The sequence below is a fragment of the Sinocyclocheilus rhinocerous genome, unplaced genomic scaffold (genome assembly GCF_001515625.1).
Source record: "Sinocyclocheilus rhinocerous isolate Xijiao unplaced genomic scaffold, SAMN03320098_v1.1 scaffold1799, whole genome shotgun sequence".
Lineage (NCBI taxonomy): Eukaryota > Metazoa > Chordata > Actinopteri > Cypriniformes > Cyprinidae > Sinocyclocheilus > Sinocyclocheilus rhinocerous.
Window position 1 is genome coordinate 185,827 of NW_015648615.1, and position 19,027 is coordinate 204,853.

Consider the following 19,027-nt stretch of genomic DNA (forward strand, 5'->3'; position numbering starts at 1 on the left):
AGATTTTGTAAACTGAAGTAAACCTGAAATAAAATACAAATGTTCAAATTAGAAATGTTTCCTTTCCAACTGAAATAAAGTAAGTTTAATTTGAAGTGTTAAAAATTACTAAAACTAAAACCGACATAACTACAAACTAAAGCTAAATAGAAATATTAAAATAACTAAAATTATAAAAATGACAAAAACACATAATAAAATTATAAATACAAAAATTAAAAACTGATAATATAAAAAAGCCCATTTAAAATATTTTTTATGTATTTTATACATATTTATAAAATTTGAAATAAGTAATACAAAAATAACACTGGTGCGATATAAAGTTGCAGTCATAAGACATAAAGTTGCAATTAAAAACACAAATGTAAAAAATTAAGTCACTCTAAGAAAAAAATGTGCAAAAATTGTGCCTTTAAGGGGTATAACAGCTTGTTACTGGGTCAGTACTCTCAAAGGGACACCTTTCTACTTTCTTTAACGCTAAAGGGTGCATAATAATACTGTAAGAGTACATATTACTACTTTAAGGCAACAATATGCACCCTTTAGGGGGTAAAGATGTTACAAAGGCATCCCTTTGAGGGTACTGCCCCACTGACAAGCTGTTGTACCCCTAAAAGTACAGTTTTTGCACTTTTTTATTTTTCTGACAGTGTATACGTGAAATAAAATCACAGTCACGAGGAAAAAGGTTGACATCACATTCTCCTTTCTCTGAGTTGGAAATAGGCTTCCATAGTCTTTTGAGTTTTGGTGGACAGTTGTGATTAATGCTGTGAATAATGAGTGTCACCCCTTGTACTGTAGTTCAGCTTAAGTTGCCATTTTATTCAGAATTATTTCAGGGCTACAGTTCAAAGTGATCGTGCTAAGAATTTATCCAGATGAGACGTCAGGCTAAATGTATTGCTCATTCTCATGTTCCTGAGGGATCAGCAGTTCTTAAACTGTCTCCAGATCACAAATGAGCCAACTATATTCAACTAATTTGAAATCTCCCATTAGAATACATTCTTGAACGCTCTCACAGCTGTTTACAAAGATGTTCTGATCACTGGGGTGCCTTAACAAGATGCATTTTGGTCTCAATTAGAAATCCCAAGCCAGCAGAGTTATCACAAAGTAAAGACAAAGCATTCCAGGTGTTGTTTTCCATTTATAGGTTTTCGTTTTTCAGCTTCGATGCATTTGCTTCATAATTCCTACCTCAGCAGTTGCACCTGACAACCAGGTTTAGCTGGAAAAACCTCAGTCCATCAGAATCAAACTGTTTATTACATTCGTGCCTGTTTTTCCAGGAATTTCCTGTGTGAGAGGCACAACTTCCAAAAGCGCGTATATTGTCTTTTAGCCTATCCATGTGAAAACTGCTTCACCTTTGTCCTCCCAAATGTTCTCGCTGTAAACATGGAATCACTTAATATGATTTTATCATGAAAGGTCAGAAACGAGAATCGCAGAAAATATCGGAACTGTAAGCTAATTTTGTGTAAGGTTTACTTTGAAACTTTTTTCTTTTCTTGTAAAACATGCTCCAATAATCTGTTTTATTTACAGCTCGTTTACATCGTAGGTTTGTTTTTCAGTTCAGTGGAACGATGTATAACACGGGCCGACATGTGTCCCTGCGCCCAGACAAGTCACACCTGGTGAACATCTCTGGCGGGCCGCTGAGCTACAGCTACAGGCTGGAAGAGATCCGGCTTCACTTTGGCGCCGAGGACCGTCGGGGCTCCGAGCACCTGCTCAACGGCCAGGCCTTCCCTGGAGAGGTGAGGCAACATAGAGCCTGGAAATGCATCACGTCTGTTGATTAAAACTGTTAAAACTGTCTTCCTTCAAGGGCCTGGATGGGGCGACAAACCCTTGAAGTGCTGGCACTGAAGTTAATGAAATAGGCAAAATTCTGAAGTTAGTCCCTTTTATCGTATCAGTTTTGCACCAGAAATAAAAAAATCTACTTCCCTGAGACCATTTTCCTTCAACAACATGAAACAGAGTTAGACAAAGCCCACAACGAGATCTTATTGGAGGAGATCAGAGAGAAATATTCCAAAGCCAAGTCAACTGTTGCAACTTTCACTGGAGTAATAAATTCACGATTTCCCACAAAATGTGTGCATTGTACAGTGTCACTGAGTTTGCATTAATAAAGTCATTTTATTCAGGATTAAAGGCCAAAGTCAGGATTATGGAAATTCCTATCTTAAGATGTGATTGTGCTTTAAGAAGGGACTAAATAAAACCGTAAAGCAATGGGTCATCTTCCAGATTGCACAGTCGGATATGAATTGGTCTTGTGCTGGAAATGTAGTTTTTATAGTGTGGAAAAACCCCATCCATCACACAGGTGCTTCTTAAAGCTATTGTGGAGCCTAGTTTTTGTCTCTCTTTGATTGTCTGAATCTATTCCACTATTAAAAATGATTTTAAAAAATGCAATGCATACATACAGTGACTTGAATAAATTGCTTATATGATGAGCATGTCATTTCTTTTCAATATTTTTTTTTGGAGTGACAGTCAAAAATGTAAGGGTAACTATCCTGGTCATGTAATGAAGAAGAATGGAATTATTGAAAGGAAATTGTATTATTATTGTTATTTTATACACAAATTTGAGGTCAGTAAGATTTTGTTTTCTTTTATTCAACAAAGATGCATTAAATTGATCAAAATTGACTGTAAAGTCAGGCGTCCCGAGTTCAAATCCCGACCTTTCCCGATCCCTGCCCCACTATCTCTCTCCCAGTTTGCTTCCTGTCAGTTATGATCTGTCCTATCGTGATAAAGGCGAAAATGCCAAAAAATACATCTTTAAAAAAAAAGTGACAGTAGAGACATAATGGTTATAATGTTCCACAAAACTGTTAAGAAGCCAACAGCCTTGGAGAGCATAAGAGACTTCTTTAAAAGTGTAAAAAAGTATGTATACAAATGTTTTTTTTAAAGAATTTAAACGAATTTAATCTACAGTTTTATGTTTTTTGAAAAGATAGCCTTTCCTTTGTTGTTGAGACTCTTGTCATTGACCCTCATACTGAAACAGAGCAAACAATTCTTAATGTACAACAAGAGCCAGTTTTCAAACTGTCAAGACTACCAATCTGTGCCAGAAATATCAAATCGTTTTAATGAGTTTAGACTTTATCTTATTGTTGCGCAGAGATGTGCCCTCTCTGATCCTCACCTCACCTCTGATTTCACTGAAGTCAGCAGCTTCACTTCATTTTCCTAATCCAAATGAGGTTATATGGGTAGCAGCTTTCCAACAACTTCATTTGGAAGCTGACAAGCAAGCTCATTATAACTGATGACTGAAGCATATTTTCTAATGAGTTCCAATGCAATTTTGAGCCACTAAAAAAAATTAAGCAGCAGCTTTCCTGGCTTCCATCTCTCTGCTTTCATTGAGCTGCGCTGAAAGAACGATAAAGCAGGATGGAGGAGCATAAAGGAGCTTCGTAATGTTCCCATTAACAATTCATTAACAATTTATACACAACACACAGCAAAATATTTATACGGATTAATGTACTGACCCTCATTACAGTGTCGCACGAGATTACAAGCTGACACAATGGAAGTTATATGCAGTCATATGCATATAATGTATGGGCATGTTTTATGCATTACGGCATTTTTTATTTTTTATTTTTTAAGTATAGCACTGCCAGATATACAATCACAATGTTTTGGCCTCTATTCACACTTAGCAGGTGTTTGTTATCCAGGGTGTTTTTTTTTTTTTATACTGGAAGTCACACTTTTTTTTTTCTTTTCACAGGTGCAGCTCATCCATTATAATCAGGATTTGTATTTAAATTACAGTGATGCCGTCCGGAGTCCTAATGGAATAGCAGTTGTTTCTATCTTCATGAAGGTTAGTAGTCTCAGCTGCTTCAAATATATACAATGGAGAGGTGATAATTCATTAATTAGTCTTAAACTGCATTAATGTTTAGCAAACATTATATAGACTTAAGAGATCAGAAGTTCATGTCCAGTCAGATATGAATGTGCACGAATTAACAGTTAATTAAAAGTGCTTGAATGTAAATGTGCTTGAATGTTCAAATTGTTTTTTTTTAAGCATTATATGATATATTAATGTTCTTCATTTTACATCTTACAAACTATAAATAAATACTTGAAACTTAACATGGAATAATCTAATAGAATTGACTTATATTAGCTTTTAATCAGTTTTTGCTCCGTTCTAAAAATCTAGATACTTTAATAACGAGTAACGCAAGAAAAAAAAAAAAGACTTTAGACTAAGACTGTTTCATATCACATTCATTATGCATCAATGCTGCTCGTATTTCTTGAAGGAAACAAACAATTCCTTTTTAAGCAATTCCACATAACATTTAAATTATTTATGTGAATCTAAATGATTTAAAACAAAGTTTACTCAATGACAAACGAGAGTCATATTTTTGATGGGTGCAAAATGAATAAAATGCATTTCTGAGAAAATTCTCTTGGGCAAACATGTGCATTCCAGACCAGAAAAAAACCCAGAAAAGAAACCCAGGATGCAATATAACCACAAAAAAGATTTTTATTGTTTTATTCAAAGTCATATCTTCATTATTAATCATCAATATTGCTATTATTATCTCATTGTGTGTGCATTGTGTGCTTGCAAGGTGCAGTGTAACAATTCTTATTTGTAGATGTGGGGGAAAAAAGAGCTAAGATGTACAATCTTAACTCTTAAAAATAAAAGAAATATTTATTAATTTATTAACTTAAAAAGAGCTCTATGAAATATGTTTAATTTCTTGCATAAATTGTTCAATATTATGTTTTCTATGAGACATTTACAGGTAATGAAGAGCTGAAAGTGCTTGATGTCTTGAACTGTTTGGCTTCACACACATGATTGCAAACAACAGTGTAAATAAAACTGGCAAATGGTCAATCCATATGAATTATTCATGTCCCAGTGCATGCTGGGACAGGTGAGAATGGGATTGAATGAACCACTAATCCATTTTTTCAGAGCAGGCCTATTTGAGCTAAAAATAAAATGCAAGGCTCAGAGCTGCTCTGGAATTACTTGTGTTCTTGAGAGTTCAGGACATTTAATATACTTTATAAGGTATGTCAATTATTATATTAAAATAATGTCAGATTTACATTTCAAGATGTCCTAAATGAAAATTTGGTTACACTTTATTTTAAGGTGTCCTTGTTACAGTGTAATTATACATTTAAGTACTGAGTAATAACTACAATTTACTACATGTACTTACTATATGGTTAGGGTTAGGATTAGGTTATACTTACATGTAATTATGCATCATTTATTCTTATTATAATAGTAAGTGCATGCAACATGTGTAACAAGGACACAATGTTACCGAAAATTTAGTAAATGAATTCATTTAAAGGGGTCCTATTATGCTTTTTCACTTTTTCAACTTTGCATAATAGGACCCCTTTAAAAACTGCAAACTGAGTTTTGTCTTGCTTTTTGTTTATTAACCACTAAAGTGAGATAATGGTGGCGATTCCTTGGCATTTAACCTCATCACACAGCATGACATGATCAGACTCACGGATCGCAGCAGGAGTCGCCTCTCTGACTCTGTGAATCATGACTGCTGTGTAAATTGGGTTCAGATGAAGGTGTTGCCGTATTGCAGCCTCCCCGTTCACTTTCATCCCAGATCGCAGTGATCGTGTTGACGGGGAACCTCCAGCATTCTGCTACTAATGAAGGCACATGGATGAAAGCCATTCATCTTCAGTACATGGAAAAAACACGTCCAGATGCCCCTAGAATAAATTCTACTAGACTATTATTGATTATGCTTGTGATATGGTGAAGCCGTAATGAAATCTCTCAGCAGTAAGTTAACGGTCATGTCATTTGTGATTAATGCTTTGAGCAAAACCATGTTTTATGAAACTCTGCTTTTTCATCAGAAAAGAGGCAGATGTCAGGCTTTAAGTAATGTTGTCTTTGAAATTTGACTTCAGATTTCAGAGCCTACAAATGTATTTCTAAACCGCATGCTGAACAGAGAGACCATTACGAGGATTACATATAAACGTAAGTGTCTGCAAAATACCCATGTCTTTGTTAATGTCAGTGGCCTTGGGAGCTCTTTTTCACACTCGTTAACTTTTAAAAGTTGCTTTTGTTGGCATTAAACTAAATTAATATGGTTTTTAGTAGCATTAAATTGAATTTCTATTAATATTGTTAACATTAAATTACATTTGATTGAAAACCGCTTGCATCTGTATTATTATGTCAAGTGGTTTCCACAGTCTGAGTGTGAAATATTGCTTCTGCAAAGGCCTTCATCACTCTTAATGAAAAATGACAGGAAAAACAAACTTGGCTTTGTATTACCACCTGGTGGTCTTGGATAAGAAGTGATATTTTATTTCTCTCAGCTTTGCCATCAGAACAAAAAAATAATAATAGTAGTGATATAAAAATATCATAATTGTACTGTAGGAATGTTGACCGCATATAGAGATGAAAGCTCTTGAATATTTTATTGTAAGTGTGTGTGATTCACCTCATCCCATTGACTGTTTCATATCTTTTCAGATGATGCATACTTACTGATGGGGCTCGATATTGAGGAGCTGTATCCCGAAACCTCCCGTTTTATCACATATGAAGGGTCGATAACTATTCCACCGTGCCTTGAGACAGCAACCTGGATATTAATGAATAAGCCAATTTACATCTCACAGATAGAGGTGAAATGCTAAAAACACAAAAAAATATTACAAAAGCATTTTTTCCAAAAAATATTACACTTTAAAAGAACTGTTTCCTTTTTTTCAGCAGTCATTACTTCAGTCTTCAGTGTCACATGATCCTTCAGAAATAATTCTAATATTCTGAAACATTTCTTATTATTATCAATGTTGAAAACAGATGTGCTGCTTAATATTTTTGTAGAAACCACGAGTTTTTTCATGATTCTTAGAGATATTTCAAAAGAACAGCGTATATTTGAAATATAAATATTTTGTAACATTATAAATGTTTTTACTGTCACTTTTGAGCAATTTAATGCATCTTTTCTTTTCAGCAAAAGCTGAAAAAATATTAATTTATGTTTTCAAAAATATATTATATTATATTATATTACATTACATTACATTACCCTGGAGCACAAAACCAGTCATAAGTAGCACGGGTATATTTGTAGCAATAGCCAACAATACATTGTATGGGTCAAAATGATCGATTTTTCTTTTATGCCAAAAATCATTAGGATATTAAGTATAGATCATGTTAATCCTTTCCTACCATAAATATATCAAAACTTAATTTTTGATTAGCAATATGCATTGCTAAGAACTTCATCTGGACAACTTTAAAGGCGATTTTCTCAATATTTCGATTTTTTTTGCACCCTCAGATTCCAGATTTTCAAATAGTTGTATCTCGGCCAAATATTGTCCTATCCTAACAAACCATACATCAATGGGAAGCTTATTTATGCTTTCAGATGATGCATAAATCTCAATTTAAAAAAATTGACCCTTATGACTGGTTTTGTGGTCCAGGGTCACATATTATATTATATTATATTATATTATATTTCAGATGCAGTCCCTTCGTCTCCTCAGCCTAAACCAGCCCTCTCAGATCTTCCTCAGTATGGGTGACAACATGCGGCCGACGCAGCCACTGCACCAGCGCTGCATCCGCACCAACATCAACTTCAGTCAGAGACGGGACTGTCCTAACAACCGTGTGCTGAGGCTGCAATACAGAGGTCTGTGTCACACTTGCCATCAATAACATACGCAAGCTTTGTGTCACGAACGCACTGCTGCATGCATGCTGTGCGCAATAAAGCTGAGTGCTCTAATTAGACACTTTACACTATTATTGCTCTTGAAACAGATGGAAATTATACATTTGTCTTTATGAATAAGTGTTGTGCTTCACAAAGAAAGTTATGTGACAGCACATTCTCTACTTCTATTTCCAGTGAATGAATGGCTTCTGAAATAACAGCTTGACGTGAATTAGTTACTACAACAATCTGGTAACAGCTGAAGAATATGGCCAACAGACAGAAAAATGGGATACATACAATGAGATGAAGAAAACGGACTTAACAGAGGACTCTTCAATAAAAAAGATATAATTACTTTTATACTTTGTTTATATGTTTATTACAATATATATCAAAGACATTGAAAGCAGTTGCTTAGTCTATTCAATCAGACAGGACTGGTTCTCAGTGACACTGGGGTCTTGAGGTACTGTCTGCTCTCGTTCTTTGCATCTGAACAGCAGGTGCACTCAAGCCTTGTTGCAGCGAATGGAAAACTACCGTTGCTCTATGCACAGGGATTTAATCTTTACTTTGACATGAGGCAAACAAAAGGATTTCAAGCCTATATCTTGGACTATTCGGAGCATGTTGCCTTCTTTACGTAAGTGTTTACAGTGCTAAATGAATTGAGTGATATCTGCCCAATAAATCTTTGAAGTGGTCATGGTGAATGTTTCTCTTTACTTTTTTAATTATGTTTTTCAATCATGGGTATCACGTAGACATGGGTATCAAATTGATGCCAGTCGATTGTCAAAATAAAATGAATGAATAATTCAGTCTGTTGAATAATTGTATAAAAATGTTGATATAGTGCTCAAGCTTTCAGTTGGATTATATAATGGATTTATGATATGAATATTTATAGGGTGATGAATGTGTAAGAGAGTGTGTTACAGAAAACAGACAAATCTGGTCAGATTTAGCATCGAAAACTGCTATATTTTGTTGGATTTAACAAAATAATAAGCATTTAAATAAATAGTGCGTTTTTCAAATGTCTCAATTCTTATACTTGTATGGTTATCCTTAAATGTAATCTTTTACATCTAAATGTACCATAAATAGGAATAGGCTATATAATTTAAAATATGATCTTATGCAGCATGCTAGGTTTAACTATTATTATTTATACAAAAAATAGCACTGATTTTACAGTTATTAAACATACTGAAAAGAGAAATTTAAAAGAACTATTTTCAAATCTGGCAAATAGTTGTTGCCATGAAATCTGACAAAATGTTTTTGTTGATATACACTACAGCACAAAAAAGTGTCTCTAAGATTTTTACGTTTTTGAAACAAGTCATGCTCACCAAGGCTGCACATATTTGGTAAAAAACAACAACAAGAAAAATCTGTACTGTAAAACATTATAACAATTTACAAGAAGTGTTTTCTATTTTTAATGTATCACTTTAAAATGTATAAGTAAATAATCACATTGTTTTAAAATGTGATTCATTCAGGTGATGGCACAGCTGAATATTTAGCAGCCATTACCTTGATCATTTTAACGCATCCTTGCTGAATAAAGTACATTTGAACAGTATGTGTATATGACCAAGTTGGGCAGTTTTTTCTAAATCGACCTAAACTGGGCAGATTTGGTTGCTAAATCAGACAGAATGGGGCAGTTTTACATTTGCCGACCACATTCTCTCTCCTCCTGGCGTCTGGTTAGTACAGTATTAGGTTATGGCCAGTAGGGGGGCAGAAATGTGCTAGAAAATCAGGTCAGATGCAACTCAAAATGTGTCACATCCTGGTGGAGCACCATTGAGGGAACAAAGGAGCTGGGGTGAGTGTTCGTTAACCTTGTGTTCTTTATTCCGAATTATTGGTTTCCACAAACAACTTTCTATCCATGTTATAATATATGTAATAATATATCAAACATACCCAGTTCTTTGGCACGTATTGTTATTTTAATGTCTTAAACGGTTGTCCGACTTTAGCTGCTAACGTTATGACGTTAGCCCGCTAGCTAATGCGGTTTCGATGACAACGGGTTGTGTTTGTAAAATATGAAAGCTTTTGAAAACTTCAAACACAATCCAAATAATTTAAAAGCCATGTTCTGCCTGAAATGCGAAGATAAGTTGTATTTCATATGATATCTCGCTGTTATGTTATTCAGCTAGCGTTAGCCAGTTTCATTCATTTATGTATTTTGCATGTTAGCATCTTCACCGACTCGCATTCATGTGCTCGGGATGCTTATAGCTCTCCAAGTACAACACCTTTACATTATGTTTCGTGTTAATAACCACTAGTTGTTGTTTTACCCATGCAGCTGTCGTTTTAATACATTTCTTTAAATCAACCTCTTGGCGAGCTGCAAGCTCTCTCGCCTCATTGTGTGAGCCATTATCCGCACTGAGTAACGTTACAGGCCTGAGATCCATAAACACAATATCTCATTTAGTTATTTTTAAATCCACATCTTTAGTCATTGTTATTAATAACAAGCATACGAACTGTGGCCAGTTAAATCAAACATCGTCTCGAATTTCACATTTAATGCTAAACAGGTGGGTGTATTGTTGTTAAACGTTCAGAAAATGTCAGATTTGATAATAAAGCAGGTTGAAATAATGGTGCAGCTTCATCAAGTTGTTTTTTTGCACATATTGAAAGCATGCCTATTCGTCTAATAAGTTTTTGCCCTATTGCAGAACCAAATGATGGGGATAGCCTGATATCCTCAATCCTACAAACAAGATGTCAAGTAAGAGCACATTTCAACTGATTGATTAGACCACTTCGTTGGTTTAGACCCCCTTGAAGCCCACCCATCAGATCTTCAGAAAGGACTTTATTAAAGATGCTTTACATTTGAGTTATTTGATATTACTACTTTCTCTAATTAATCTGTAAATATGGGTGTGCTTATCTTGATGTAATTGACAATAACATTTCTGGTGTGACTTGATTTATATACATTGAACTGATGCAGATGTGAGGAATAAGTAGGCTTTACTGCTGATTATTAATTTTTGATCGAGTTTCGAGAGTGGATTAATTTTTCCCCCCTTCTCTCTCACGCAGAGCGGCCACCCTATGCCCCAACCCCTGCCTGAGCCCCCACAACAGTAAGTAAACTGAACATGCCAATCATCCATATGGCCCCTCCCCTCCATCACCCAAACATGTACCGTAGGTTTCTTAGAAAGGAGAGGATTGTGGGAAGGACACAGTATCACATGGGGTGGCTTTTGTTATTTTTTTATTCATAGTTTTACACAGAAAGTGCTATTATGAGGCTTTGTCAATCCGTAAGGTGCTAAGGAGAATGCCGTTTACTTTAGGCTCTGAAAGTGTTTAATGAATAACCATTAGGGCCCCATTAGGGGGGGGAGGGGGTCAATATTTAGTTTCCGTGTAATTATGAAAAAAAATTCTAGATTGAGTTAAATAGAAAGAGTTGATTATTCTAGAATGATTGCGGCGATTTTGTCAAGTGAAAATGCATATAACATAACAGAAAATTACTTGATCTGACTTTTTTTGTGTGTGTGAACCTTCCTTTTGGAGCTGACTGATTTGGGAAAAGCCTCAAAAAATGTGGGTGTTCACAGTTGGCTGTATTCTTTACAGCTTTTTTCATAGGCCACATTCCCACTTTTTTTGGATCCATTCAATGTGACCAATAATTATTTTTGTTGTAATTAAAAGTATTAAGCAAAATAAGCAATTTATTGTAACATTGCTATTGTAATTAAAGACAAAAATCAAATATTTAATGCAAATCTTTTATGAATTTATAATACTACTATTTTTTTTTCATTTGAACCATTAAGCTTTAATTTTGGTGGTTTGCTTGCAAATAAACATGTGCTACTTCCACATGCTCAGAATGAACCGTGGTACAGTGTTTATTTATACGCATGCAACTCATGATATGGTGTTTCAGCATCTAAGAGTGTCTAGATTCATTTTCTGTGACTGTATCATGAGCCGCGTGTGACAGAAACGAACTACAAAGCCCAAAATGCAATGCATCAAGTGGGAGGAGTCAGTAGGCTGAGTGTAAATGAAAAGTGTGCTTCACTCTGAAACCCGAAGCACACGTGTTCATTTAATTAAATCGCAGGTTTTGAGAATTTTATTCTGATATATTTTTTGGTCATATCACAATTCGATTTTTAGATCTGTTCTGCAGCCTTAACTTTATAGACTCGTGTCGTGAGATGTTAAACCTTCCTGGTTATTCATTAAACACTGTTTGGAGCATTAAGTGTGTGAGCCTCCTTTTATGCTTAGGCTTTCACACATTATTTAATCATTATTCATTCAAATAGATACAGAGAACCGTTCGCAGTAATTTAGCATTGATGCTTCGCTCCGCACGCATCCTTGGAAATCTTGAATCCCTTACGGTTGAAATATTTGATCCAAATCCCAATTAATTACTTTTAGTGTTCCAGAACTGTTATTTTTGTCAGTTTTGAGACTGATTATTCAGGTCACACGCCACCGAGAGATTTGGCTCAAATACTCCCCATCTGAATCCCTAAAGTTAACGAAGCCTTCTAGCACCTCATTACGTCCCACCACCACCACCCATAGTGCCTGTGGCTTTGCTACAAATGGATGTAGAATAATGCCAGGGTTGTGCTGCTATCAAAGATTGCTGCTTTTTGCATGTTTTATGCAAATCATGACAAAACGAAAGCAGGTTCTCCTTTTCATTTTTTTTTTTGTCCCTTCCTCCCTTGTTTGTGTCATTTCTCATTTGTGTTTTGTCTCATTTGTCTCCATCAGCAAATGCCCACCACCCCTGGGTTTGTGGGGTACAACCCATACAGCCATCTGGCCTACAACAACTACAGGCTGGGAGGGAACCCCGGCGGGAACAACAGGGTAATGGTAGGACCGGTGCCAACTAGGGCCCTAGCGACAGCCGAGGAACTAAAAGCCCAGACGAGAGGACGCTAAAGCTAACTTACATGGCCTGAATATGAAATAGTGAAATTCTTTGCTCTTACACTGTACAGACTCCTTTCATAGAGTTGAAGGTGTCTTGTCGGGTAGTAGAGTCGAGTCTTGGGTAGTTTTGTAGCGCTCAACTAGTAGCTTTCATAAACTTCATGCTTCTGTGAAGCACTCACTCTCTGTAGCGTCTGGTTGGGTGTGATTGACGCAGTATGAATCGTAGCTTCAGAGAGATTGCTTCTCAGAACTGTTCCCCCTTTCCCCTGTCGGCCGTCCTATCACCTCATTGTGCACAAGAGCTAACGGCTGTCCGCTCGCATGGGTTTAGATGCCCGTGCCAAACGCAGTAACTTGGCACGGCTTCTTGGCATGCTTGAGGCATTTTAGCTGTTGGCTGGTTTGATCCAAACCTCTGCAGAATCATTTTCAGGCATAAAAGACAGTGGCTTTGTGTCCAAAAGAGCTTAATGCATGGCCTTGTCAGCGTAATGTTAATGTGCTGTATTTGGTTTGCCGTTTAGGTACGTCTCTCGCCCCCTTTGCGAAGCGCTTCACAGTCATCGTGTCTTTAAGTCGTGCTTTTTGCCTCCTGTCTCTTTCTCTCCATAGTGCTCCATTGTGACAGTTCACTGTTTTCTGTGATGACCACGTGTGCCCTTCGTGATCTCTAACGCCCCATGTGGGCTTCTTTCCTTCTCCCACAGAACTCCTCAGGGATCACCGTTCCTAAGCCACCCAAACCACCAGACAAGCCGCTGATGCCCTACATGCGGTATAGCCGGAAGGTAAGCAGGAAGGTAAGACACCCACGGTGTCTGCTTTTACTGCTTGTAAATTGAGGAGAGCGCTTCTGCGATCAGCTCGAAGGCTGAGGGGCAGTCAGTGGTCCGATTCCGCCCCTTCAGATGGTAGACCCCAACATCGCTTCATTGCTTTCTTCTCTTCAACAAGGCTGGGAAACTGACATCTGTTGTTTCTGATTTACTCGTTTGAGAATATAAACTATATATGCTCCTTTTACTTTCTCTTGTGAGCAAAATGTTTTAAAAGTTGAACGTAAAGCAGTTAGGTTTGTTAATGCTATTTGAATCCGTAATAGATGACACATTTTGATATTTTACATTTAAACATTGTTTAGATTCTTAACATGTTCAGATCCATTACTTTTCTCTCCTGTACTGCATTCGTGCTTTAGTTTTGAATAGAAAAGTAGGCAAAAATTGGTGCTCTATCTCTTTCCTTTTTGGGAAAATGCAACCCTCTCCGTCCAGGAACCCAGACTGCTCTGTCGACTCTGAACTGACACTTGTATCTGCTTAGGTTTGGGACCAAGTTAAAGCCTCTAATCCTGACCTGAAGCTATGGGAGATTGGGAAGATCATCGGTGGCATGTGGAGGGACCTCACTGATGAGGAAAAGCAGGACTATTTAAACGAATACGAAGCCGAGAAGGTTTGTCTTTTTCTCGTCTTCAGTGAGACTCCAGGGAAGTCAAGCACTAAGCAATTTTTCTCCCCACAGATCGAGTATAATGACTCTCTGAAGGCCTACCACAACTCTCCAGCCTACCTGACGTACGTCAACGCTAAGAACCGTGCGGAAGCTGCTCTAGAAGAAGAGAGCCGGCAGAGACAGTCTCGCCTAGACAAGGGCGAGCCCTATATGAGCATCCAACCTGCTGAGGACCCTGATGGTGAGATTGACGTCTTAATGCCACCTTTGGATGGCAAGAACATAATTTGATGATTTATTTGAATATTACTTTAACATGAGCACTCAACATGGTCTAAAAGTTTTGAATTTCAAAGTATTTCATTTTTCAGAGCTATTGTGGCTAATGGGGAAAAAATGCCAATTTTTTAAGCATAAAGGTGCAGCCACACAATTTTGAAAAAGGCAGGAGAAGGGCCATTGTCTGTTGTAAACAGTGTAGCGATGTATGAAGCACAGCTCACACAGAATTCATTTTCAAACCAAGCAGCTTTCTGTTGGTCAGTGCAGCAAATCTGACCAACTTTAACCTGTTGTGAAGTCTAAATGAGGAAGCCTTTCTTCCTCATGCTTAATTCCCGATTGCGTGCATTTCTGCTAAAATTAAAAAATGTATCTGCCCCTTAAGGAGTACTAATAGCAGGTGTTTTTACTGTTACCATTTAGTAAAAAGCGTTTTCACATCCAAAATTACCTACTATTTTTTTTGTGCTTTAGTTATAATGGACAATTATAATAGCAGCAACCTTTTCTTTTTAATTGCTTTCAGCAAATGCCAGGGGTTTAAATATGACAAAATGATTTTAGATATAAACATGCATTGTATGTATTATGACCTTGTGGGAAGTGAACTACCAGGATTGTTCTCCGAGATAATTGGCATCTAAATTCTTGAGTTTATAATGGTAAAGCCATTCAGATTTCCTTTTACAAGCCTCCTGTTGAGAAGTAATTATCTGAATAATTATTTCCAGATAATCATCTGAATGGCACTAAATTGTAAAAGGACGTTCTGAAACTCGTGCATTTAAGAGAAAGCACTCTGGTTTTGTTCTCTATTGCTTGCTTTCAAATATGAAATGCCTCTGTAGACTATGACGATGGGTTCTCCATGAAGCATATAGCGGCAGCTCGTTTCCAGAGGAACCACCGGCTCATCAGTGACATCCTGAGCGAGGTTGTGGTGCCTGATGTTCGCTCAGTGGTGACCACTGCTCGCATGCAGGTCCTCAAACGCCAAGTCCAGTCCCTCATGGTGCACCAGGTATGTTGGGCATGTTAAACACACAAGACCTAAAACTCAAGACACATACTTTAATCATCGTACCTTGATTTCCAAACAGAGGAAGCTTGAAGCAGAGCTGCTTCAAATCGAGGACCGACACCAGGAGAAGAAGAGGAGGTTCCTGGAGAGCACAGACTCCTTCAATAACGAGCTCAAACGGGTGTGAAATTCAGTTTGATCGCTGAACTAATAGCCTTTGCGTTTAGCCTGAGCTCAAATGCCAAATGCACTGCCAGTGATTGATGTGCGGTTTGTGTTTTAGCTGTGCAGTCTGAAAGTGGAGGTGGACATGGAGAAGCTGGCAGCCGAAATGGCTGCTGCAGAGGAGGCGGCTCGCCGGAGGGCGGAGGAGAGGGAGCGGGAAGCAGCAGAGCAGGTGGAAAGAGCCGCCGCTCAAGAAGAGCAACAGCCTGCCGCCGGCGCCCAGGCCAATGCCAACCCTGAACAGACCTCTGCCAGCGAGGCCAAGGATGGAGAAGACAAGCCCACCCCGATGGAGACGGGTCAGACCTGCTCCGTTATGTTCTCTAACTTTGAATATTCAACAAAAAAATAGTTAAAGATGTTTGACTGTGGTGTCTGTTCTGCAGAGTCTCTGGCTGAAGCTTCTGAAGGATCTCAGGAGGCTGAGCAAGGCGCCCCGGCTGCAGCAGGAGACAAACCGGCTCAACCTGAGCCTGCAGAGGGCGCTACAGACGAGGGAACCAGCGACAGCACTGCTCCGTCTGAGAGCAGCTCTGGACCCCCAGCAGAACCCCAGGCCTCGGACACCCCTGAAGAGCGGCTGCCCACCCAGCCACAATAAACCCAGCTCCTAATCTTCATGTTCATTTACGAAGTCTCACTTCGATCTGTGTACAGTAAAGTCATTTGTCCTCTAGGATTTGTAATCCTATGACCTGCCAGTCAGTGAGTGAGAACAGTGAAAAATGATTGCTTTTTTCCCCCCTCCCTGAATGTTCTTCAGTGAAATGTTTTGGAAGGACAGCAGAATCTTAATTGGCGTTCCACACACATTCAGTCAGGCACACGTTTACTTGATCTAACCCTGATTTTACAAGCCCATTTGAGTACTCTTGAGCTACAGCCATTAAAAGCTGTTTTATCATTGTAAAGTGGGCAAATGTTGAGTAAAATATAACGCTTGCATCCTGCAGTCACCAAAATTTGTATTTATTTTTTTTTGCGAAAAGCCGAAGTGCAAGGTTATTTGCTGTCACTTACCATGTTTTATCTACCTGTGGCATGATTATTTTATGGTATATCTTTGTTTCATCCTTTCACAGTTGAGTAGTCTGTGGGCTGTAGTCTTTTTTTCTCTCATTCTAGTTTTTTTTTTTTTTTTTGTACTTAAAATAAAGCCGTGCTAGCACTCATGATTTTCCATTGCAACAGATTGACCGCACAGAGCAGATATCTACATGGAATGGTATTACATTAAGCCTCTGGATTATTGTGTTTTTGTATTGTTGGAAGGTATTCTCTCAATAAAGTGATTTCTATGTCCGTTTTAAACATCTGCTCTTTTTTTGTCTTTTGTCTAGTGGTTTATGGCTTCGGCTTTTTGATTAAATTTTAAAGTCAGTGTTTGTTTTTTTCATTTTCTTTCTTTTTTTTTTTTTTACTTTGTTTTTAATATTAAAATGCTGAATACTAGTTGGGTTGTCTGTATAATAACTTGCATTATTTGTACTGCTGATACAATCGTTTCCTATTGCAATTACTGTCATAATTAGATGTGAAATGTACAAAATCTTGAAAACTCCAAAAAAAAATTCTTAAACTTTTTTTTTTTTGCTGATATAAAAAAACAAACGTTTAAACCTTTGTAAAATCAAGTTCTGGATCTTCAAATAATCCAAATCTAATATGAAACCCTTCAAACTTGACCCCATTGTGTAGCAGAATCCATTTAAAATCAGTAGTGCTTTGTTTCATTCAGTGGATAAGCACATTATCTTAGTTCCAGACATATTAAAGTTATGTATTGTCTGATTTTGGGTTTAGCTTTTCAATTTGTGATTTTTAAAAAAAAATTTATTAGTTGCATCCATATTACATTAGATTATGCTGACCGTAAAACAATTTAGACATTAATGATTTGCAGAGAGTTGAGAAAATAAAGTATTTAAAAACAAGTACCGCCATATCTTCAATACTGGGAGAAATGGATTGTGTTTATGTCTTTATATTTTGTAATTTGACCTCTGTATGTATCTGTTAATAAGACCTATGTAAAGATGCAAAGGTGACCAGTCAACTGTTTGTCAAGTTCTGTTATTCTTATTTAAAAAATATATATAATACAAAAAAAAACAAGTACTGTAATGGACGCATAAAACAGCTGAATGAACTAATTCAAATTGCCTTATTCTATTAAGATTTTGTGCATGCGTTTTAAAGGATGTGATCAACCTATATTTATCATTATGTAAAGGCATCTCCATAGCAACCATAGGAAAAAAGACTGGCACTCATTATTCCATTTAACTCCAGGGCATTACAGAGAGGCAGAGATCAGACACTAGAAAAGGTTACAAGACATTTTTAGGACCAATAGGCCTATATCTCAGAGTACTGAATGTATCATATTCATCTCGATGTGGATTGTAACAAGACATCCTACCGTAGCAAAAATCTCAAAAAAATTATAATTTAAAGTGAAGAATGCAATTCCAAACCTGTAAGATTTTTTTCTTCTGTGGAACGTAAAAGGAAGATATTTTGAAGAACAATTTTGGTGACCATTGGCTTTCATTGTAGATACAAAACACAGATACATTTCTTAAAATATTTTCTTTTATGTTCCACAATAGAAAGATTTGGAACAACATGAGGGAGTAAATGACCATTTTTATTTTTAAGTGAACTATCCCTTAGGAGTGTGTGTTTAACACACATATATTCCAACTGCAGGTGGCAGTGTTTCATTTTGTTGAATTTTGCTCTGCTGACAAAGAAAGGAAAGATTTTGCAATGATGGATGTGCTTGAAAATCAAATACATTTTATAAAAAAACCACATCAATATGTGTCTGAGGTTCCAGTCTTGAGGAACCTCTCTCACAAAATGCACAAACTCAAAAAGAAGACTGCAAATCGCAGGATTTCAGTACATGTACTGTAGGTATGATGTGTGTGAGTGGGCACCACCAGCAGCAAGCGTAGTGGGCGCAGAGCAGGTAAGCTGCTCTGGATGCTGTTAGCTTGTGGGCATCACTACTCACTGGTGATCTCTGTGACCTTAACACTGTATCTCCTGCTCCAGCATTAAACTACGCAGTTCTGGGTTGCATTTCTGTCCATCTCACATGCTGTTGTGCATTTAACAGTTTCCTCTGACTCCCTTAACACAGGAAAAGACCGTGTCAACCAAGAGAAAATATATTTAACATGGACTTCGCAACACAAAACTTCACAACAGCTCTGGATGCAAAAACAAGCCATTTCATCTGCAGTAGAGATGAATTTTGAATCAT

The 19,027-nt window shown here is 37.2% G+C and overlaps 2 protein-coding genes across 2 annotated transcripts in view; both read left to right on the forward strand.

Moving 5' to 3' along the window:
* Window positions 1-10,930, forward strand: part of LOC107710000 (carbonic anhydrase-related protein 10-like) — a 23,690-nt gene extending 12,760 nt beyond the window's left edge. The window contains exons 5-12 of the mRNA XM_016514675.1: window positions 1,590-1,775; window positions 3,791-3,886; window positions 5,998-6,070; window positions 6,581-6,735; window positions 7,595-7,766; window positions 7,986-8,436; window positions 10,514-10,566; window positions 10,887-10,930. Of these exons, the coding sequence (XP_016370161.1) occupies window positions 1,590-1,775; window positions 3,791-3,886; window positions 5,998-6,070; window positions 6,581-6,735; window positions 7,595-7,766; window positions 7,986-8,008 (705 nt within the window). The 3' untranslated portion in view covers window positions 8,009-8,436; window positions 10,514-10,566; window positions 10,887-10,930. The remainder of the gene's footprint in view (window positions 1-1,589; window positions 1,776-3,790; window positions 3,887-5,997; window positions 6,071-6,580; window positions 6,736-7,594; window positions 7,767-7,985; window positions 8,437-10,513; window positions 10,567-10,886) is intronic.
* Window positions 1-17,064, forward strand: part of LOC107709999 (SWI/SNF-related matrix-associated actin-dependent regulator of chromatin subfamily E member 1-like) — an 18,102-nt gene extending 1,038 nt beyond the window's left edge. Inside the window, exons 2-9 of the mRNA XM_016514673.1 lie at window positions 12,603-12,707; window positions 13,478-13,570; window positions 14,094-14,225; window positions 14,295-14,466; window positions 15,356-15,528; window positions 15,608-15,709; window positions 15,812-16,052; window positions 16,140-17,064. Coding sequence (XP_016370159.1) covers window positions 12,606-12,707; window positions 13,478-13,570; window positions 14,094-14,225; window positions 14,295-14,466; window positions 15,356-15,528; window positions 15,608-15,709; window positions 15,812-16,052; window positions 16,140-16,354 — 1,230 coding nt within the window. The 5' untranslated portion in view covers window positions 12,603-12,605 and the 3' untranslated portion in view covers window positions 16,355-17,064. The remainder of the gene's footprint in view (window positions 1-12,602; window positions 12,708-13,477; window positions 13,571-14,093; window positions 14,226-14,294; window positions 14,467-15,355; window positions 15,529-15,607; window positions 15,710-15,811; window positions 16,053-16,139) is intronic.
* Window positions 17,065-19,027: the final 1,963 nt, after the last annotated feature.